This window comes from Oncorhynchus keta, chromosome 30, assembly GCF_023373465.1.
Source record: "Oncorhynchus keta strain PuntledgeMale-10-30-2019 chromosome 30, Oket_V2, whole genome shotgun sequence".
Lineage (NCBI taxonomy): Eukaryota > Metazoa > Chordata > Actinopteri > Salmoniformes > Salmonidae > Oncorhynchus > Oncorhynchus keta.
This window is the reverse complement of record NC_068450.1, coordinates 13,798,184-13,813,484: the sequence shown is the minus strand read 5'-3', so window position 1 is coordinate 13,813,484 and position 15,301 is coordinate 13,798,184. Positions and strand designations below refer to the sequence as shown.

The following is a 15,301-nucleotide window of genomic DNA, read 5'->3' as shown; positions in this document are numbered from 1 at the left end:
AGTTATTTTGTTGCCTTTGTAATTACAGACTTACAGGCTCACCCAGGCATGTAATTAAACATTAATGTAAAACGTCCTAATTATTTAAACATCTAACTACATCTCGTTTTTGCCAAACATAACTTAATGGTTTCAAATGAAAACTTTTCTAATTTGTTTAATTTTATTATTAATTCAATGAATAAACCCTAAATGTCTTATAAGCTATGGAGATGTACTGCGATGTTGTTTCTCCCTCTCTTTCCTCTCTTCCAGTGACCTGTTTCTCCCTCTCGTTCCTCTCTTCCAGTCACCTGTTTCTTCTCCTCTTTCCTCTCCTCTCTTCCAGTCATCTGTTTCTCCTCCTCGTTCCTCTCCTCTCTTCCAGTGACCTGTTTCTCCACCTCTTTCCTCTCCTCTCTTCCAGTCACCTGTTTCTTCTCCTCTTTCCTCTCCTCTCTTCCAGTCACCTGTTTCTCCTCCTCGTTCCTCTCCTCTCTTCCAGTGACCTGTTTCTCCACCTCTTTCCTCTCCTCTCTTCCAGTCACCTGTTTCTTCTCCTCTTTCCTCTCCTCTCTTCCAGTCACCTGTTTCTCCCTCTCTTTCCTCTCTTCCAGTCACCTGTTTCTCCTCCTCTTTCCTCTCTTCCAGTCACCTGTTTCTCCTCTTTCCTCTCCTGTCTTCCAGTCATCTGTTTTTCCACCTCTTTCCTCTCTTCCAGTCACCTGTTTCTCCCTCTCGTTCCTCTCTTCCAGTCACCTGTTTCTCCTCCTATTTCCTCTCTTCCAGTCATCTGTTTCTCCTCCTCTTTTCTCTTGTCCAGTCACCTGTTTCTCTTCTTCTTTCCTCTCTTCCAGTCACCTGTTTCTCCTCCTATTTCCTCTCTTCCAGTCACCTGTTTCTCCTCCTCTTTCCTCTCTTCCAGTCATCTGTTTCTCCTCCTCTTTTCTCTTGTCCAGTCACCTGTTTCTCTTCTTCTTTCCTCTCTTCCAGTCACCTGTTTCTCCTCCTCGTTCCTCTCTTCCAGTCACCTGTTTCTCCTCCTCTTTCCTCCTCTCTTCCAGTCACCTGTTTCTCCTCCTCTTCCTCTCCTCTCTTCCAGTCACCTGTTTCTCTTCCTTTCCTCTCTTCCAGTCACCTGTTTCTCTTCTCCTCGTTCCTCTCTTCCAGTCACCTGTTTCTCCTCCTCTTTCCTCTCCTCTCTTCCAGTCACCTGTTACTCCTCCTCGTTCCTCTCCTCTCTTCCAGTCACCTGTTTCTCCACCTCTTTCCTCTCCTCTCTTCCAGTGACGTGTTTCTTCTCCTCTTTCCTCTTCTCTCTTCCAGTCACCTGTTTCTCCTCCTCTTTTCTCTCTTCCAGTCACCTGTTTCTCTTCTTCTTTCCTCTCTTCCAGTCACCTGTTTCTCCTCCTCGTTCTTCCAGTCACCTGTTTCTCCACCTGTTCCTTCTTCCAGTCACCTGTTTCTCCTCCTCTTTCCTCTCATCCAGTCACCTGTTTCTCTTCCTCTCCTCTCTTCCAGTCACCTGTTTCTCCACCTCTTTTCTCTCTTCCAGTCACCTGTTTCTCTTCTTCTTTCCTCTCTTCCAGTCACCTGTTTCTCCTCCTCTTTCCTCTCCTCTCTTCCAGTCACCTGTTTCTCCTCCTCATTCCTCTCCTCTCTTCCAGTCACCTGTTTCTCCTCCTCTTTTCTCTCTTCCAGTCACCTGTTTCGCCCCCTCGTTCCTCTCCTCTCTTCCAGTCACCTGTTTCTCTTCCTCTCCTCTCTTCCAGTCACTTGTTTCTCTTCCTCTTTCCTCTCTTCCAGTCACCTGTTTCTCCTCCTCGTTCCTCTCCTCTCTTCCAGTCACCTGTTTCTCTTCCTCTCTTCCAGTCACCTGTTTCTCCTCCTCTTTCCTCTCTTCCAGTCACCTGTTTCTCCTCTCGTTCCTCTCTTCCAGTCACCTGTTTCTCCTCCTCTTTCCAGTCACCTGTTTCTCCTCCTCTTTCCTCTCTTCCAGTCATCTGTTTCTCCTCCTCTTTTCTCTTGTCCAGTCACCTGTTTCTCTTCTTCTTTCCTCTCTTCCAGTCACCTGTTTCTCCTCCTCTTTCCTCTCTTCCAGTCACCTGTTTCTCCTCCTCTTTCCTCTCTCTCTTCCAGTCACCTGTTTCTCCTCCTCGTTCCTCTCCTCTCTTCCAGTCACCTGTTTCTCTTCCTCTCCTCTCTTCCAGTCACCTGTTTCTCCTCCTCTTTTCTCTCTTCCAGTCACCTGTTTCTCCTCCTCTTCCTCTCCTCTCTTCCAGTCACCTGTTTCTTCTCCTCTTTCCTCTCCTCTCTTCCAGTCACCTGTTTCTCCCTCTCTTTCCTCTCTTCCAGTCACCTGTTTCTCCTCCTCTTTCCTCTCTTCCAGTCACATGTTTCTCCTCTTTCCTCTCCTGTCTTCCAGTCATCTGTTTTCCACCTCTTTCCTCTCTTCCAGTCACCTGTTTCTCCCTCTTGTTCCTCTCTTCCAGTCACCTGTTTCTCCTCCTCCCTCTCTTCCAGTCACCTGTTTCTCCTCCTCTTTCCTCTCTTCCAGTCATCTGTTTCTCCTCCTCTTTTCTCTTGTCCAGTCACCTGTTTCTCTTCTTCTTTCCTCTCTTCCAGTCACCTGTTTCTCCTCCTCGTTCCTCTCTTCCAGTCACCTGTTTCTCCTCCTCTTTCCTCTCCTCTCTTCCAGTCACCTGTTTCTCCTCCTCTTCCTCTCCTCTCTTCCAGTCACCTGTTTCTCTTCCTTTCCTCTCTTCCAGTCACCTGTTTCTCTTCCTCGTTCCTCTCTTCCAGTCACCTGTTTCTCCTCCTCTTTCCTCTCCTCTCTTCCAGTCACCTGTTTCTCCTCCTCGTTCCTCTCTCTCTTCCAGTCACTTGTTTCTCTTCCTCTTTCCTCTCTTCCAGTCACCTGTTTCTTCTCCTCTTTCCTCTCCTCTCTTCCAGTCACCTGTTTCTCCCTCTCGTTCCTCTCTTCCAGTCACCTGTTTCTCCTCCTCTTTCCTCTCTTCCAGTCACCTGTTTCTCCCTCTCGTTCCTCTCTTCCAGTCACCTGTTTCTCCTCCTCTTTCCTCTCTTCCAGTCACCTGTTTCTCCTCCTCTCTCCTCTCTTCCAGTCACCTGTTTCTCCTCCTCTTTTCTCTTGTCCAGTCACCTGTTTCTCTTCTTCTTTCCTCTCTTCCAGTCACCTGTTTCTCCTCCTCTTCCTCTCTTCCAGTCACCTGTTTCTCCTCCTCTTTCCTCTCCTCTCTTCCAGTCACCTGTTTCTCCTCCTCGTTCCTCTCCTCTTCCAGTCACCTGTTTCTCTTCCTCTCCTCTCTTCCAGTCACCTGTTTCTCCTCCTCTTTTCTCTCTTCCAGTCACCTGTTTCTCCTCCTCGTTCCTCTCCTCTCTTCCAGTCACCTGTTTCTTCTCCTCTTTCCTCTCCTCTCTTCCAGTCACCTGTTTCTCCTCCTCGTTCCTCTCCTCTCTTCCAGTCACCTGTTTCTCCACCTCTTTCCTCTCCTCTCTTCCAGTCACCTGTTTCTTCTCCTCTTTCCTCTCCTCTCTTCCAGTCACCTGTTTCTCCTCCTCGTTTCTCCTCTTCCAGTGACCTGTTTCTCCACCTCTTTCCTCTCTCTCTCCAGTCACCTGTTTCTTCTCCTCTTTCCTCTCCTCTCTTCCAGTCACCTGTTTCTCCCTCTTTTCCTCTCTTCCAGTCACCTGTTTCTCCACCTCTTTCCTCTCTTCCAGTCACCTGTTTCTCCTCTTTCCTCTCCTGTCTTCCAGTCATCTGTTTTTCCACCTCTTTCCTCTCTTCCAGTCACCTGTTTCTCCTCTTGTTCCTCTCTTCCAGTCACCTGTTTCTCCTCCTATTTCCTCTCTTCCAGTCACCTGTTTCTCCTCCTCTTTCCTCTCTTCCAGTCATCTGTTTCTCCTCCTCTTTTCTCTTGTCCAGTCACCTGTTTCTCTTCTTCTTTCCTCTCTTCCAGTCACCTGTTTCTCCTCCTCGTTCCTCTCTTCCAGTCACCTGTTTCTCCTCCTCTTTCCTCTCCTCTCTTCCAGTCACCTGTTTCTCCTCCTCGTTCCTCTCCTCTCTTCCAGTCACCTGTTTCTCTTCCTTTCCTCTCTTCCAGTCACCTGTTTCTCTTCCTCGTTCCTCTCTTCCAGTCACCTGTTTCTCCTCCTCTTTCCTCTCCTCTCTTCCAGTCACCTGTTACTCCTCCTCGTTCCTCCTCTCTTCCAGTCACCTGTTTCTCCACCTCTTTCCTCTCCTCTCTTCCAGTGACCTGTTTCTTCTCCTCTTTCCTCTTCTCTCTTCAGTCACCTGTTTCTCCTCCTCTTTCTCTCTTCCAGTCACCTGTTTCTCTTCTTCTTTCCTCTCTTCCAGTCACCTGTTTCTCCACCTCGTTCCTCTCTTCCAGTCACCTGTTTCTCTTCTTCTTTCCTCTCTTCCAGTCACCTGTTTCTCCACCTCTCCTCTCTTCCAGTCACCTGTTTCTCCTCCTCTTTCCTCTCTTCCAGTCACCTGTTTCTCCTCCTCTTTCCTCTCTTCCAGTCATCTGTTTCTCCTCCTCGTTCCTCTCTTCCAGTCACCTGTTTCTCCTCCTCTTTCCTCTCTCTCTTCCAGTCACCTGTTTCTCCTCCTCGTTCCTCTCCTCTCTTCTCTTTTCTCTTCCTCTCCTCTCTTCCAGTCACCTGTTTCTCCTCCTCTTTTCTCTCTTCCAGTCACCTGTTTCTCCTCCTCGTTCCTCTCTTCTTCCAGTCACCTGTTTCTCCTCCTCTTTCCTCTCCTCTCTTCCAGTCACCTGTTTCTCCCTCTCTTTCCTCTCTTCCAGTCACCTGTTTCTCCACCTCTTTCCTCTCTTCCAGTCACCTGTTTCTCCTCTTTCCTCTCCTGTCTTCCAGTCATCTGTTTTTCCACCTCTTTCCTCTCTTCCAGTCACCTGTTTCTCCCTCTTGTTCCTCTCTTCCAGTCACCTGTTTCTCCTCCTATTTCCTCTCTTCCAGTCACCTGTTTCTCCTCCTCTTTCCTCTCTTCCAGTCACCTGTTTCTCCTCTTTCCTCTCCTGTCTTCCAGTCATCTGTTTCTCCTCCTCTTTTCTCTTGTCCAGTCACCTGTTTCTCTTCTTCTTTCCTCTCTTCCAGTCACCTGTTTCTCCTCCTCGTTCCTCTCTTCCAGTCACCTGTTTCTCCTCCTCTTTCCTCTCCTCTCTTCCAGTCACCTGTTTCTCCCTCTCTTTCCTCTCTTCAGTCACCTGTTTCTCCTCCTCTTTCCTCTCTTCCAGTCACATGTTTCTCCTCTTTCCTCTCCTGTCTTCCAGTCATCTGTTTTCCACCTCTTTCCTCTCTTCCAGTCACCTGTTTCTCCCTCTTGTTCCTCTCTTCCAGTCACCTGTTTCTCCTCCTATTTCCTCTCTTCCAGTCATCTGTTTCTCCTCCTCTTTTCTCTTGTCCAGTCACCTGTTTCTCTTCTTCTTTCCTCTCTTCCAGTCACCTGTTTCTCCTCCTCGTTCCTCTCTTCCAGTCACCTGTTTCTCCTCCTCTTTCCTCTCCTCTCTTCCAGTCACCTGTTTCTCCTCCTCGTTCCTCTCCTCTCTTCCAGTCACCTGTTTCTCTTCCTTTCCTCTCTTCCAGTCACCTGTTTCTCTTCCTCGTTCCTCTCTTCCAGTCACCTGTTTCTCCTCCTCTTTCCTCTCCTCTCTTCCAGTCACCTGTTACTCCTCCTCTCGTTCCTCTCCTCTCTTCCAGTCACCTGTTTCTCTTCCTCTTTCCTCTCTTCAGTCACCTGTTTCACCTGTCTCCTCCTCTTTCCTCTCCTCTCTTCCAGTCACCTGTTTCTCCTCTTTCCTCTCTTCCAGTCACCTGTTTCTCCTCCTCTTTCCTCTCTTCCAGTCACCTGTTTCTCCTCCTCTTCCTCTCTTCCAGTCACCTGTTTCTCCTCCTCTTTCCTCTCTTCCAGTCACCTGTTTCTCCTCCTCTTTCCTCTCTTCCAGTCATCTGTTTCTCCTCCTCTTTTCTCTTTCCAGTCACCTGTTTCTCTTCTTCTTTCCTCTCTTCCAGTCACCTGTTTCTCCTCCTCTTCCTCTCTTCCAGTCACCTGTTTCTCCTTCTTTCCTCTCCTCTCTTCCAGTCACCTGTTTTTCTCCTCCTCTTCCTCTCCTCTCTTCCAGTCACCTGTTTCTCTTCCTCTCTTCCAGTCACCTGTTTCTCCTCCTCTTTCCTCTCTTCCAGTCACCTGTTTCTCCTCCTCTTTCCTCTCCTCTCTCTTCCAGTCACCTGTTTCTCCTCCTCTTTCCTCTCTCTCTTCCAGTCACCTCTCTTCCAGTGTTTCTCCTCTCTTCCAGTCACCTGTTTCTCCTCCTCTTTCCTCTCTTCTTCAGTCACCTGTTTCTCCACCTCTTTGTCCTCTCTTCCAGTCACCTGTTTCTCCTCTCCTCACCTGTTTCTCTCTCTTTTCAGTCACCTGTTTCTCCTCCTCTTTCCTCTCTTCCAGTCACCTGTTTCTCCCTCTCTTCCTGTCTTCCAGTCACCTGTTTCTCCTCCTCTTTCCTCTCTTCCAGTCACCTGTTTCTCCCTCTCGTTCCTCTCTTCCAGTCACCTGTTTCTCCTCCTCTTTCTCTCTTCCAGTCACCTGTTTCTCTCCTCTTTCCTCTCTTCCAGTCATCTGTTTCTCCTCCTTCTCTTGTCCAGTCACCTGTTTCTCTTCTTCTTTCCTCTCTTCCAGTCACCTGTTTCTCCTCCTCGTTCCTCTCTTCCAGTCACCTGTTTCTCCTCTTTCCTCTCCTCTCTTCCAGTCACCTGTTTCTCTCCTCGTTCCTCTCCTCTCTTCCAGTCACCTGTTTCTCTTCCTCTTTCTCTCTCTCTCTTCCAGTCACCTGTTTCTCCTCCTCTTTCCTCTCCTCTCTTCCAGTCACCTGTTTCTCCTCCTCTTCCTCTCCTCTCTTCCAGTCACCTGTTTCTCCTCCCTCTTTCCTTTCTCTCTTCCAGTCACCTGTTTCTCCTCCTCTTTTCTCTCTTCCAGTCACCTGTTTCTCTTCTTCTTTCCTCTCTTCCAGTCACCTGTTTCTCCACCTCGTTCCTCTCTTCCACCTGTTTCTCCACCTCGTTCCTCTCTTCCAGTCACCTGTTTCTCCTCCTCGTTCCTCTCCTCTCTTCCAGTCACCTGTTTCTCCACCTCCTCTTCCAGTCACCTGTTTCTCCTCCTCTTTCCTCTCATCCAGTCACCTGTTTCTCTTCCTCTCCTCTCTTCCAGTCACCTGTTTCTCCACCTCTTTTCAGTCACCTGTTTCTCTTCTTCTTTCTCTTTCACCTGTTTCTCTCTTCCAGTCACCTGTTTCTCCTCCTCATTCCTCTCCTCTCTTCCAGTCACCTGTTTCTCCTCCTCTTTTCTCTCTTCCAGTTCCTCTCCTCTCTTCCAGTCACCTGTTTCTCTTCCTCTCCTCTCTTCCAGTCACTTGTTTCTCTTCCTCTTTCCTCTCTTCCAGTCACCTGTTTCTCCTCCTCTTTCCTCTCCTCTCTTCCAGTCACCTGTTTCTCTTCCTCTCTTCCAGTCACCTTTTCTCCTCCTCTTTCCTCTCTTCCAGTCACCTGTTTCTCCCTCTCGTTCCTCTCTTCCAGTCACCTGTTTCTCCTCCTCTTTCCTCTCTTCCAGTCACCTGTTTCTCCTCTCTCGTTCCTCTCTTCCAGTCACCTGTTTCTCCTCCTCTTTTCTCTCTTCCAGTCACCTGTTTCTCTTCTTCTTTCCTCTCTTCCAGTCACCTGTTTCTCCTCCTCTCTTGTTCCAGTCACCTGTTTCTCCTCCTCTTTCCTCTCCTCTCTTCCAGTCACCTGTTTCTCCTCCTCTTCCAGTTCCTCTCTCTCTCTTCCAGTCACCTGTTTCTCTTCCTCTCCTCTCTTCCAGTCACCTGTTTCTCCTCCTCTTTTCTCTCTTCCAGTCACCTGTTTCTCCTCCTCGTTCCTCTCCTCTCTTCCAGTCACCTGTTTCTTCTCCTCTTTCCTCTCCTCTCTTCCAGTCACCTGTTTCTCCACCTCTTTCCTCTCTTCCAGTCACCTGTTTCTCCTCTTTCCTCTCCTGTCTTCCAGTCATCTGTTTTTCCACCTCTTTCCTCTCTTCCAGTCACCTGTTTCTCCCTCTTGTTCCTCTCTTCCAGTCACCTGTTTCTCCTCCTCTTTCCTCTCTTCCAGTCACCTGTTTCTCCTCCTCTTTCCTCTCTTCCAGTCATCTGTTTCTCCTCCTCTTTTCTCTTGTCCAGTCACCTGTTTCTCTTCTTCTTTCCTCTCTTCCAGTCACCTGTTTCTCCTCCTCTTTCCTCTCTTCCAGTCACCTGTTTCTCCTCCTCTTTCCTCTCCTCTCTTCCAGTCACCTGTTTCTCCTCCTCGTTCCTCTCCTCTCTTCCAGTCACCTGTTTCTCTTCCTTTCCTCTCTTCCAGTCACCTGTTTCTCTTCCTCGTTCCTCTCTTCCAGTCACCTGTTTCTCCTCCTCTTTCCTCTCCTCTCTTCCAGTCACCTGTTACTCCTCCTCGTTCCTCTCCTCTCTTCCAGTCACTTGTTTCTCTTCCTCTTTCCTCTCTTCCAGTCACCTGTTTCTCCTCCTCGTTCCTCTCCTCTCTTCCAGTCACCTGTTTCTCTTCCTCTCTTCCAGTCACCTGTTTCTCCTCCTCTTTCCTCTCTTCCAGTCACCTGTTTCTCCCTCTCGTTCCTCTCTTCCAGTCACCTGTTTCTCCTCCTCTTTCCTCTCTTCCAGTCACCTGTTTCTCCTCCTCTTTCCTCTCTTCCAGTCACCTGTTTCTCCTCCTCTTTTCTCTTGTCCAGTCACCTGTTTCTCTTCTTCTTTCCTCTCTTCCAGTCACCTGTTTCTCCTCCTCGTTCCTCTCTTCCAGTCACCTGTTTCTCCTCCTCTTTCCTCTCCTCTCTTCCAGTCACCTGTTTCTCCTCCTCTTTCCTCTCCTCTCTTCCAGTCACCTGTTTCTCTTCCTCTCCTCTCTTCCAGTCACCTGTTTCTCCTCCTCTTTTCTCTCTTCCAGTCACCTGTTTCTCCTCCTCGTTCCTCTCCTCTCTTCCAGTCACCTGTTTCTTCTCCTCTTTCCTCTCCTCTCTTCCAGTCACCTGTTTCTCCACCTCTTTCCTCTCTTCCAGTCACCTGTTTCTCCTCTTTCCTCTCCTGTCTTCCAGTCATCTGTTTTTCCACCTCTTTCCTCTCTTCCAGTCACCTGTTTCTCCCTCTTGTTCCTCTCTTCCAGTCACCTGTTTCTCCTCCTATTTCCTCTCTTCCAGTCACCTGTTTCTCCTCCTCTTTCCTCTCTTCCAGTCATCTGTTTCTCCTCCTCTTTTCTCTTGTCCAGTCACCTGTTTCTCTTCTTCTTTCCTCTCTTCCAGTCACCTGTTTCTCCTCCTCGTTCCTCTCTTCCAGTCACCTGTTTCTCCTCCTCTTTCCTCTCCTCTCTTCCAGTCACCTGTTTCTCCTCCTCGTTCCTCTCCTCTCTTCCAGTCACCTGTTTCTCTTCCTTTCCTCTCTTCCAGTCACCTGTTTCTCTTCCTCGTTCCTCTCTTCCAGTCACCTGTTTCTCCTCCTCTTTCCTCTCCTCTCTTCCAGTCACCTGTTACTCCTCCTCGTTCCTCTCCTCTCTTCCAGTCACCTGTTTCTCCACCTCTTTCCTCTTCTCTCTTCCAGTCACCTGTTTCTCCTCCTCTTTCCTCTCTTCCAGTCACCTGTTTCTCTTCTTCTTTCCTCTCTTCCAGTCACCTGTTTCTCCACCTCGTTCCTCTCTTCCAGTCACCTGTTTCTCCACCTCGTTCCTCTCTTCCAGTCACCTGTTTCTCCTCCTCGTTCCTCTCCTCTCTTCCAGTCACCTGTTTCTCCACCTCGTTCCTCTCTTCCAGTCACCTGTTTCTCCACCTCGTTCCTCTCTTCCAGTCACCTGTTTCTCCTCCTCTTTTCTCTCTTCCAGTCACCTGTTTCTCCACCTCGTTCCTCTCTTCCAGTCACCTGTTTCTCCATTCCTCTCCTCTCTTCAGTCACCTGTTTCTCCTCCTCTTTTCTCTCTTCCAGTCACCTGTTTCGCCCCCTCGTTCCTCTCCTCTCTTCCAGTCACCTGTTTCTCTTCCTCTCCTCTCTTCCAGTCACTTGTTTCTCTTCCTCTTTCCTCTCCTCTCTTCCAGTCACCTGTTTCTCCTCCTATTTCCTCTCTTCCAGTCACCTGTTTCTCCTCCTATTTCCTCTCTTCCAGTCATCTGTTTCTCCTCCTCGTTCCTCTCCTCTCTTCCAGTCACCTGTTTCTCTTCCTCTCTTCCAGTCACCTGTTTCTCCTCCTCTTTTCTTTGTCCAGTCACCTGTTTCTCTTCTTCTTTCCTCTCTTCCAGTCACTTGTTTCTCTTCCTCTTTCCTCTCTTCCAGTCACCTGTTTCTCCTCCTCGTTCCTCTCCTCTCTTCCAGTCACCTGTTTCTCTTCCTCTCTTCCAGTCACCTGTTTCTCCTCCTCTTTCCTCTCTTCCAGTCACCTGTTTCTTCCTCTCGTTCCTCTCTTCCAGTCACCTGTTTCTCCTCCTCTTTCCTCTCTTCCAGTCACCTGTTTCTCCTCCTCTTTCCTCTCTTCCAGTCATCTGTTTGTCCTCCTCGTTCCTCTCTTCCAGTCACCTGTTTCTCCTCCTCTTTCCTCTCCTCTCTTCCAGTCACCTGTTTCTCCTCCTCGTTCCTCTCTCTCTTCCAGTCACCTGTTTCTCTTCCTCTCCTCTCTTCCAGTCACCTGTTTCTCCTCCTCTTTTCTCTCTTCCAGTCACCTGTTTCTCCTCCTCGTTCCTCTCCTCTCTTCCAGTCACCTGTTTCTCTTCCTTTCCTCTTCCAGTCACCTGTTTCTCTTCCTCGTTCCTCTCTTCCAGTCACCTGTTTCTCCTTCTCTTTCCTCTCCTCTCTTCCAGTCACCTGTTTCCTCCTCGTTCCTCTCCTCTCTTCCAGTCACCTGTTTCTCCACCTCTTTCCTCTCTTCTCTTCCAGTGACCTGTTTCTTCTCCTCTTTCCTCTCTTCCAGTGACCTGTTTATTCTCCTCTTTCCTCTTCTCTCTTCCAGTCACCTGTTTCTCCTCCTCGTTCCTCTCTTCCAGTCACCTGTTTCTCCACCTCGTTCCTCTCTTCCAGTCACCTGTTTCTCCACCTCGTTCCTCTCTTCCAGTCACCTGTTTCTCCACCTCGTTCCTCTCTTCCAGTTACCTGTTTCTCCTCCTCTTTCCTCTCATCCAGTCACCTGTTTCTCTTCCTCTCCTCTCTTCCAGTCACCTGTTTCTCCTCTTTCCTCTCCTCTCTTCCAGTCACCTGTTTCTCTTCTTCTTTCCTCTCTTCCAGTCACCTGTTTCTCCTCCTCTTTCCTCTCCTCTCTTCCAGTCACCTGTTTCTCCTCCTCATTCCTCTCCTCTCTTCCAGTCACCTGTTTCTCCTCCTCTTTTCTCTCTTCCAGTCACCTGTTTCTCCCTCGTTCCTCTCCTCTCTTCCAGTCACCTGTTTCTCTTCCTCTCCTCTCTTCCAGTCACCTGTTTCTCTTCCTCTTTCCTCTCTACCAGTCACCTGTTTCTCTTCCTCTCTTCCAGTCACCTGTTTCTCCTCCTCTTTTCTCTCTTCCAGTCACCTGTTTCTCCTCCTCTTTTCTCTCTTCCAGTCACCTGTTTCTCCACCTCGTTCCTCTCCTCTCTTCCAGTCACCTGTTTCTCCTCCTCTTTCCTCTCCTCTCTTCCAGTCACCTGTTTCTCCTCCTCTTTCCTCTCCTCTCTTCCAGTCACCTGTTTCTCCTCCTCTTTCCTCTCTTCCAGTCATCTGTTTCTCCTCCTCTTTCCTCTCCTCTCTTCCAGTCACCTGTTTCTCTTCTTCTTTCCTCTCTTCCAGTCACCTGTTTCTCCTCCTCTTTCCTCTCCTCTCTTCCAGTCACCTGTTTCTCCTCCTCGTTCCTCTCCTCTCTTCCAGTCACCTGTTTCTCTTCCTCTCCTCTCTTCCAGTCACCTGTTTCTCCTCCTCTTTTCTCTCTTCCAGTCACCTGTTTCTCCTCCTCGTTCCTCTCCTCTCTTCCAGTCACCTGTTTCTCTTCCTTTCCTCTTCCAGTCACCTGTTTCTCTTCCTCGTTCCTCTCTTCCAGTCACCTGTTTCTCCTCCTCTTTCCTCTCCTCTCTTCCAGTCACCTGTTACTCCTCCTCGTTCCTCTCCTCTCTTCCAGTCACCTGTTTCTCCACCTCTTTCCTCTCTTCTCTTCCAGTGACCTGTTTCTTCTCCTCTTTCCTCTCTTCCAGTGACCTGTTTATTCTCCTCTTTCCTCTCTTCCAGTCACCTGTTTCTCTTCTTCTTTCCTCTCTTCCAGTCACCTGTTTCTCCACCTCGTTCCTCTCTTCCAGTCACCTGTTTCTCCACCTCGTTCCTCTCTTCCAGTCACCTGTTTCTCCTCCTCGTTCCTCTCCTCTCTTCCAGTCACCTGTTTCTCCACCTCGTTCCTCTCTTCCAGTCACCTGTTTCTCCTCCTCTTTCCTCTCATCCAGTCACCTGTTTCTCTTCCTCTCCTCTCTTCCAGTCACCTGTTTCTCCACCTCGTTCCTCTCTTCCAGTCACCTGTTTCTCCACCTCTTTCCTCTCTTCCAGTCACCTGTTTCTCCTCCTCTTTCCTCTCCTCTCTTCCAGTCACCTGTTTCTCCTCCTCGTTCCTCTCCTCTCTTCCAGTCACCTGTTTCTCCTCCTCTTTTCTCTCTTCCAGTCACCTGTTTTGCCCCCTCGTTCCTCTCCTCTCTTCCAGTCACCTGTTTCTCTTCCTCTCCTCTCTTCCAGTCACCTGTTTCTCTTCCTCTTTCCTCTCTACCAGTCACCTGTTTCTCTTCCTCTCTTCCAGTCACCTGTTTCTCCTCCTCTTTTCTCTCTTCCAGTCACCTGTTTCTCCTCCTCTTTTCTCTCTTCCAGTCACCTGTTTCTCCACCTCGTTCCTCTCCTCTCTTCCAGTCACCTGTTTCTCTTCCTCTCCTCTCTTCCAGTCACCTGTTTCTCCTCCTCGTTCCTCTCCTCTCTTCCAGTCACCTGTTTCTCTTCCTCTCCTCTCTTCCAGTTACCTGTTTCTCCTCTTTCCTCTCCTCTCTTCCAGTCACCTGTTTCTCCACCTCGTTCCTTTCCTCTCTTCCAGTCACCTGTTTCTCCACCTCGTTCCTCTCCTCTCTTCCAGTCACCTGTTTCTCCTCCTCTTTTCTCTCTTCCAGTCACCTGTTTCTCTTCCTCATTCCTCTCCTCTCTTCCAGTCACCTGTTTCTCTTCCTCTCCTCTCTTCCAGTCACCTGTTTCTCCTCCTCTTTTCTCTCTTCCAGTCACCTGTTTCTCCTCCTCATTCCTCTCCTCTCATCCAGTCACCTGTTTCTCCTCCTCATTCTTCTCCTCTATTCCAGTCACCTGTTTCTCTTCCTCTCCTCTCTTCCAGTCACCTGTTTCTCCTCCTCATTCCTCTCCTCTCTTCCAGTCACCTGTTTCTCCTCCTCATTCCTCTCCTCTCTTCCAGTCACCTGTTTCTCTTCCTCTCCTCTCTTCCAGTCACCTGTTTCTCCTCTTTCCTCTCCTCTCTTCCAGTCACCTCGTTCTTCTCCTCGTTCCTCTCCTCTCTTCCAGTCACCTGTTTCTCTTCCTCTCCTCTCTTCCAGTCACCTAAGTCAGCCTTCATAAGTGCAGCTAAGAAGGCCCATCTGAGAACTAACCCGCCCAAAGTGCGTTTTTCAGAGCAAGTGTCCTTCAGTGACCCAGACTCAGTAAGTATAGTCTTCCTATCTCTCTCTCTCTCCATTTGTGTCTCCCTCTCAGTCATTCTTGCTTTCTCAGTCTAATTCTCTCTCACACTCTCCATTTTTCTCTAACACAATTTCTCTCACTACTCACTCTTTCTCCACTTCTCTCTAAAAAGTTCTGTATTTATTCTCTCTTTACCCTGGGCCTGTGCCTGTCTCCTGGCTGATTAAACATGGCTGAACATCCTCTTCCTCTTTGGGTAGCTGACTACCTGCACCATACAAAACAGCCTTGGGTCCAACAAAGTGCAGCTTTTTGATTATAAATTGTTCTCCTCCAGATCGATGTCCCCTCTCTCTGGTAGAGCACAGGTTGCACCTCTAAGATGTTTGTTAAACATTGGGCACATTTTGAATTCAGCTGCAGCAGCGTTACAGTGTTAGGCTGGCTGACAGCAGACATGTGAAGTCCCTGCTAGGCTGTGAAGGCCCTCTTCCTACTGCCACGGAGCTCTGAGTAAATGTGTCCCAAATGGCACTCTATTCCCTACATAGTGTACTACTTCTGACCAGAGCCCTATGGGCCCTGGTCAATATTAGTACACTATAATAGGGCCCAGGTCAAAAGTAGTGCACTATATAGATAATAGATGACCATTTGGGATGCAGATCTGAGTCCTCTTCTCGAAGCCCAGAGGGGTTGGCTCCACAGGTAAGCCAACGAGTTTACCTCTCACTGTTCCTATTGGCAACTGTTAAGCAATTTATTAATAACACATTAGGCTTAAACCTGTCTAGGACACAGGTTCCGCTAACGGAACCCCCTCAACATTCCGCTGAAAAGACAGCGCAGGAAATTCAAAAATATTTTGAAATATTTAATTTTCACACATTAACAAGTCCAATAGAGCAATGAAAAATAAACATCTTGTTAATCTACCCATCGTGTCCGATTTTTAAATGTTTTACAGCGAAAACACCACCAAATCCCAAAAAACACACAGCCATTTTTCCCAGCCAAAGATAGAGTAACAAAAGCAGAATTAGAGATAAAATTAATCACTAACCTTTGATAATCTTCATCAGATGACACTCATATGACATCATGTTACACAATACATTTATGTTTTGTTTGATAATATGCATATTTATATCCACAAATCTCGGTTTACATTGGCGCCATGTTCAGAAATGCCTCCAAAATATTTGGAGTAATTACAGAGAGCTACATCAGATAACAGAAATAGTCATCATAAACTTTGACGAACGATACATGTTTTACATTTAATTAAAGATACACTGGTTCTTAATGCAACCGCTGTGTCAGATTTTTTTTAAACGTTACAAAATAAGCCTACCTTGCAATAATCTGAGACGGTGCTCAGACGTAAATATATTTCTCCTCCATGTTGGAGTCAACAGAAATACGAAATTAGATCATAAATATTCCCTTACCTTTGATGATCTTTCATCAGAATTCAGTGCAAGGAATCTAAGTTCTGCAAGAAATTGTTGTTTTGTTCCATAATGTCCATTACCAGTGTCCAATTAGCTACTTTTGCTAGCAGGTTTAGTTCACATGTCCAAAAGCTGGCGCTGGTCCAGGCG

General features: G+C 48.3%; 1 protein-coding gene across 2 annotated transcripts in view; it reads left to right on the top strand.

Moving 5' to 3' along the window:
• LOC118376821 (FERM and PDZ domain-containing protein 3-like) overlaps positions 1-15,301 on the top strand; it is a 311,796-nt gene that overhangs the window by 256,689 nt on the left and 39,806 nt on the right. For both annotated transcript variants that reach the window (XM_052487744.1, XM_052487745.1), the window contains one exon: positions 13,613-13,717. In XM_052487744.1, coding sequence (XP_052343704.1) covers positions 13,613-13,717 — 105 coding nt within the window. The remainder of the gene's footprint in view (positions 1-13,612; positions 13,718-15,301) is intronic.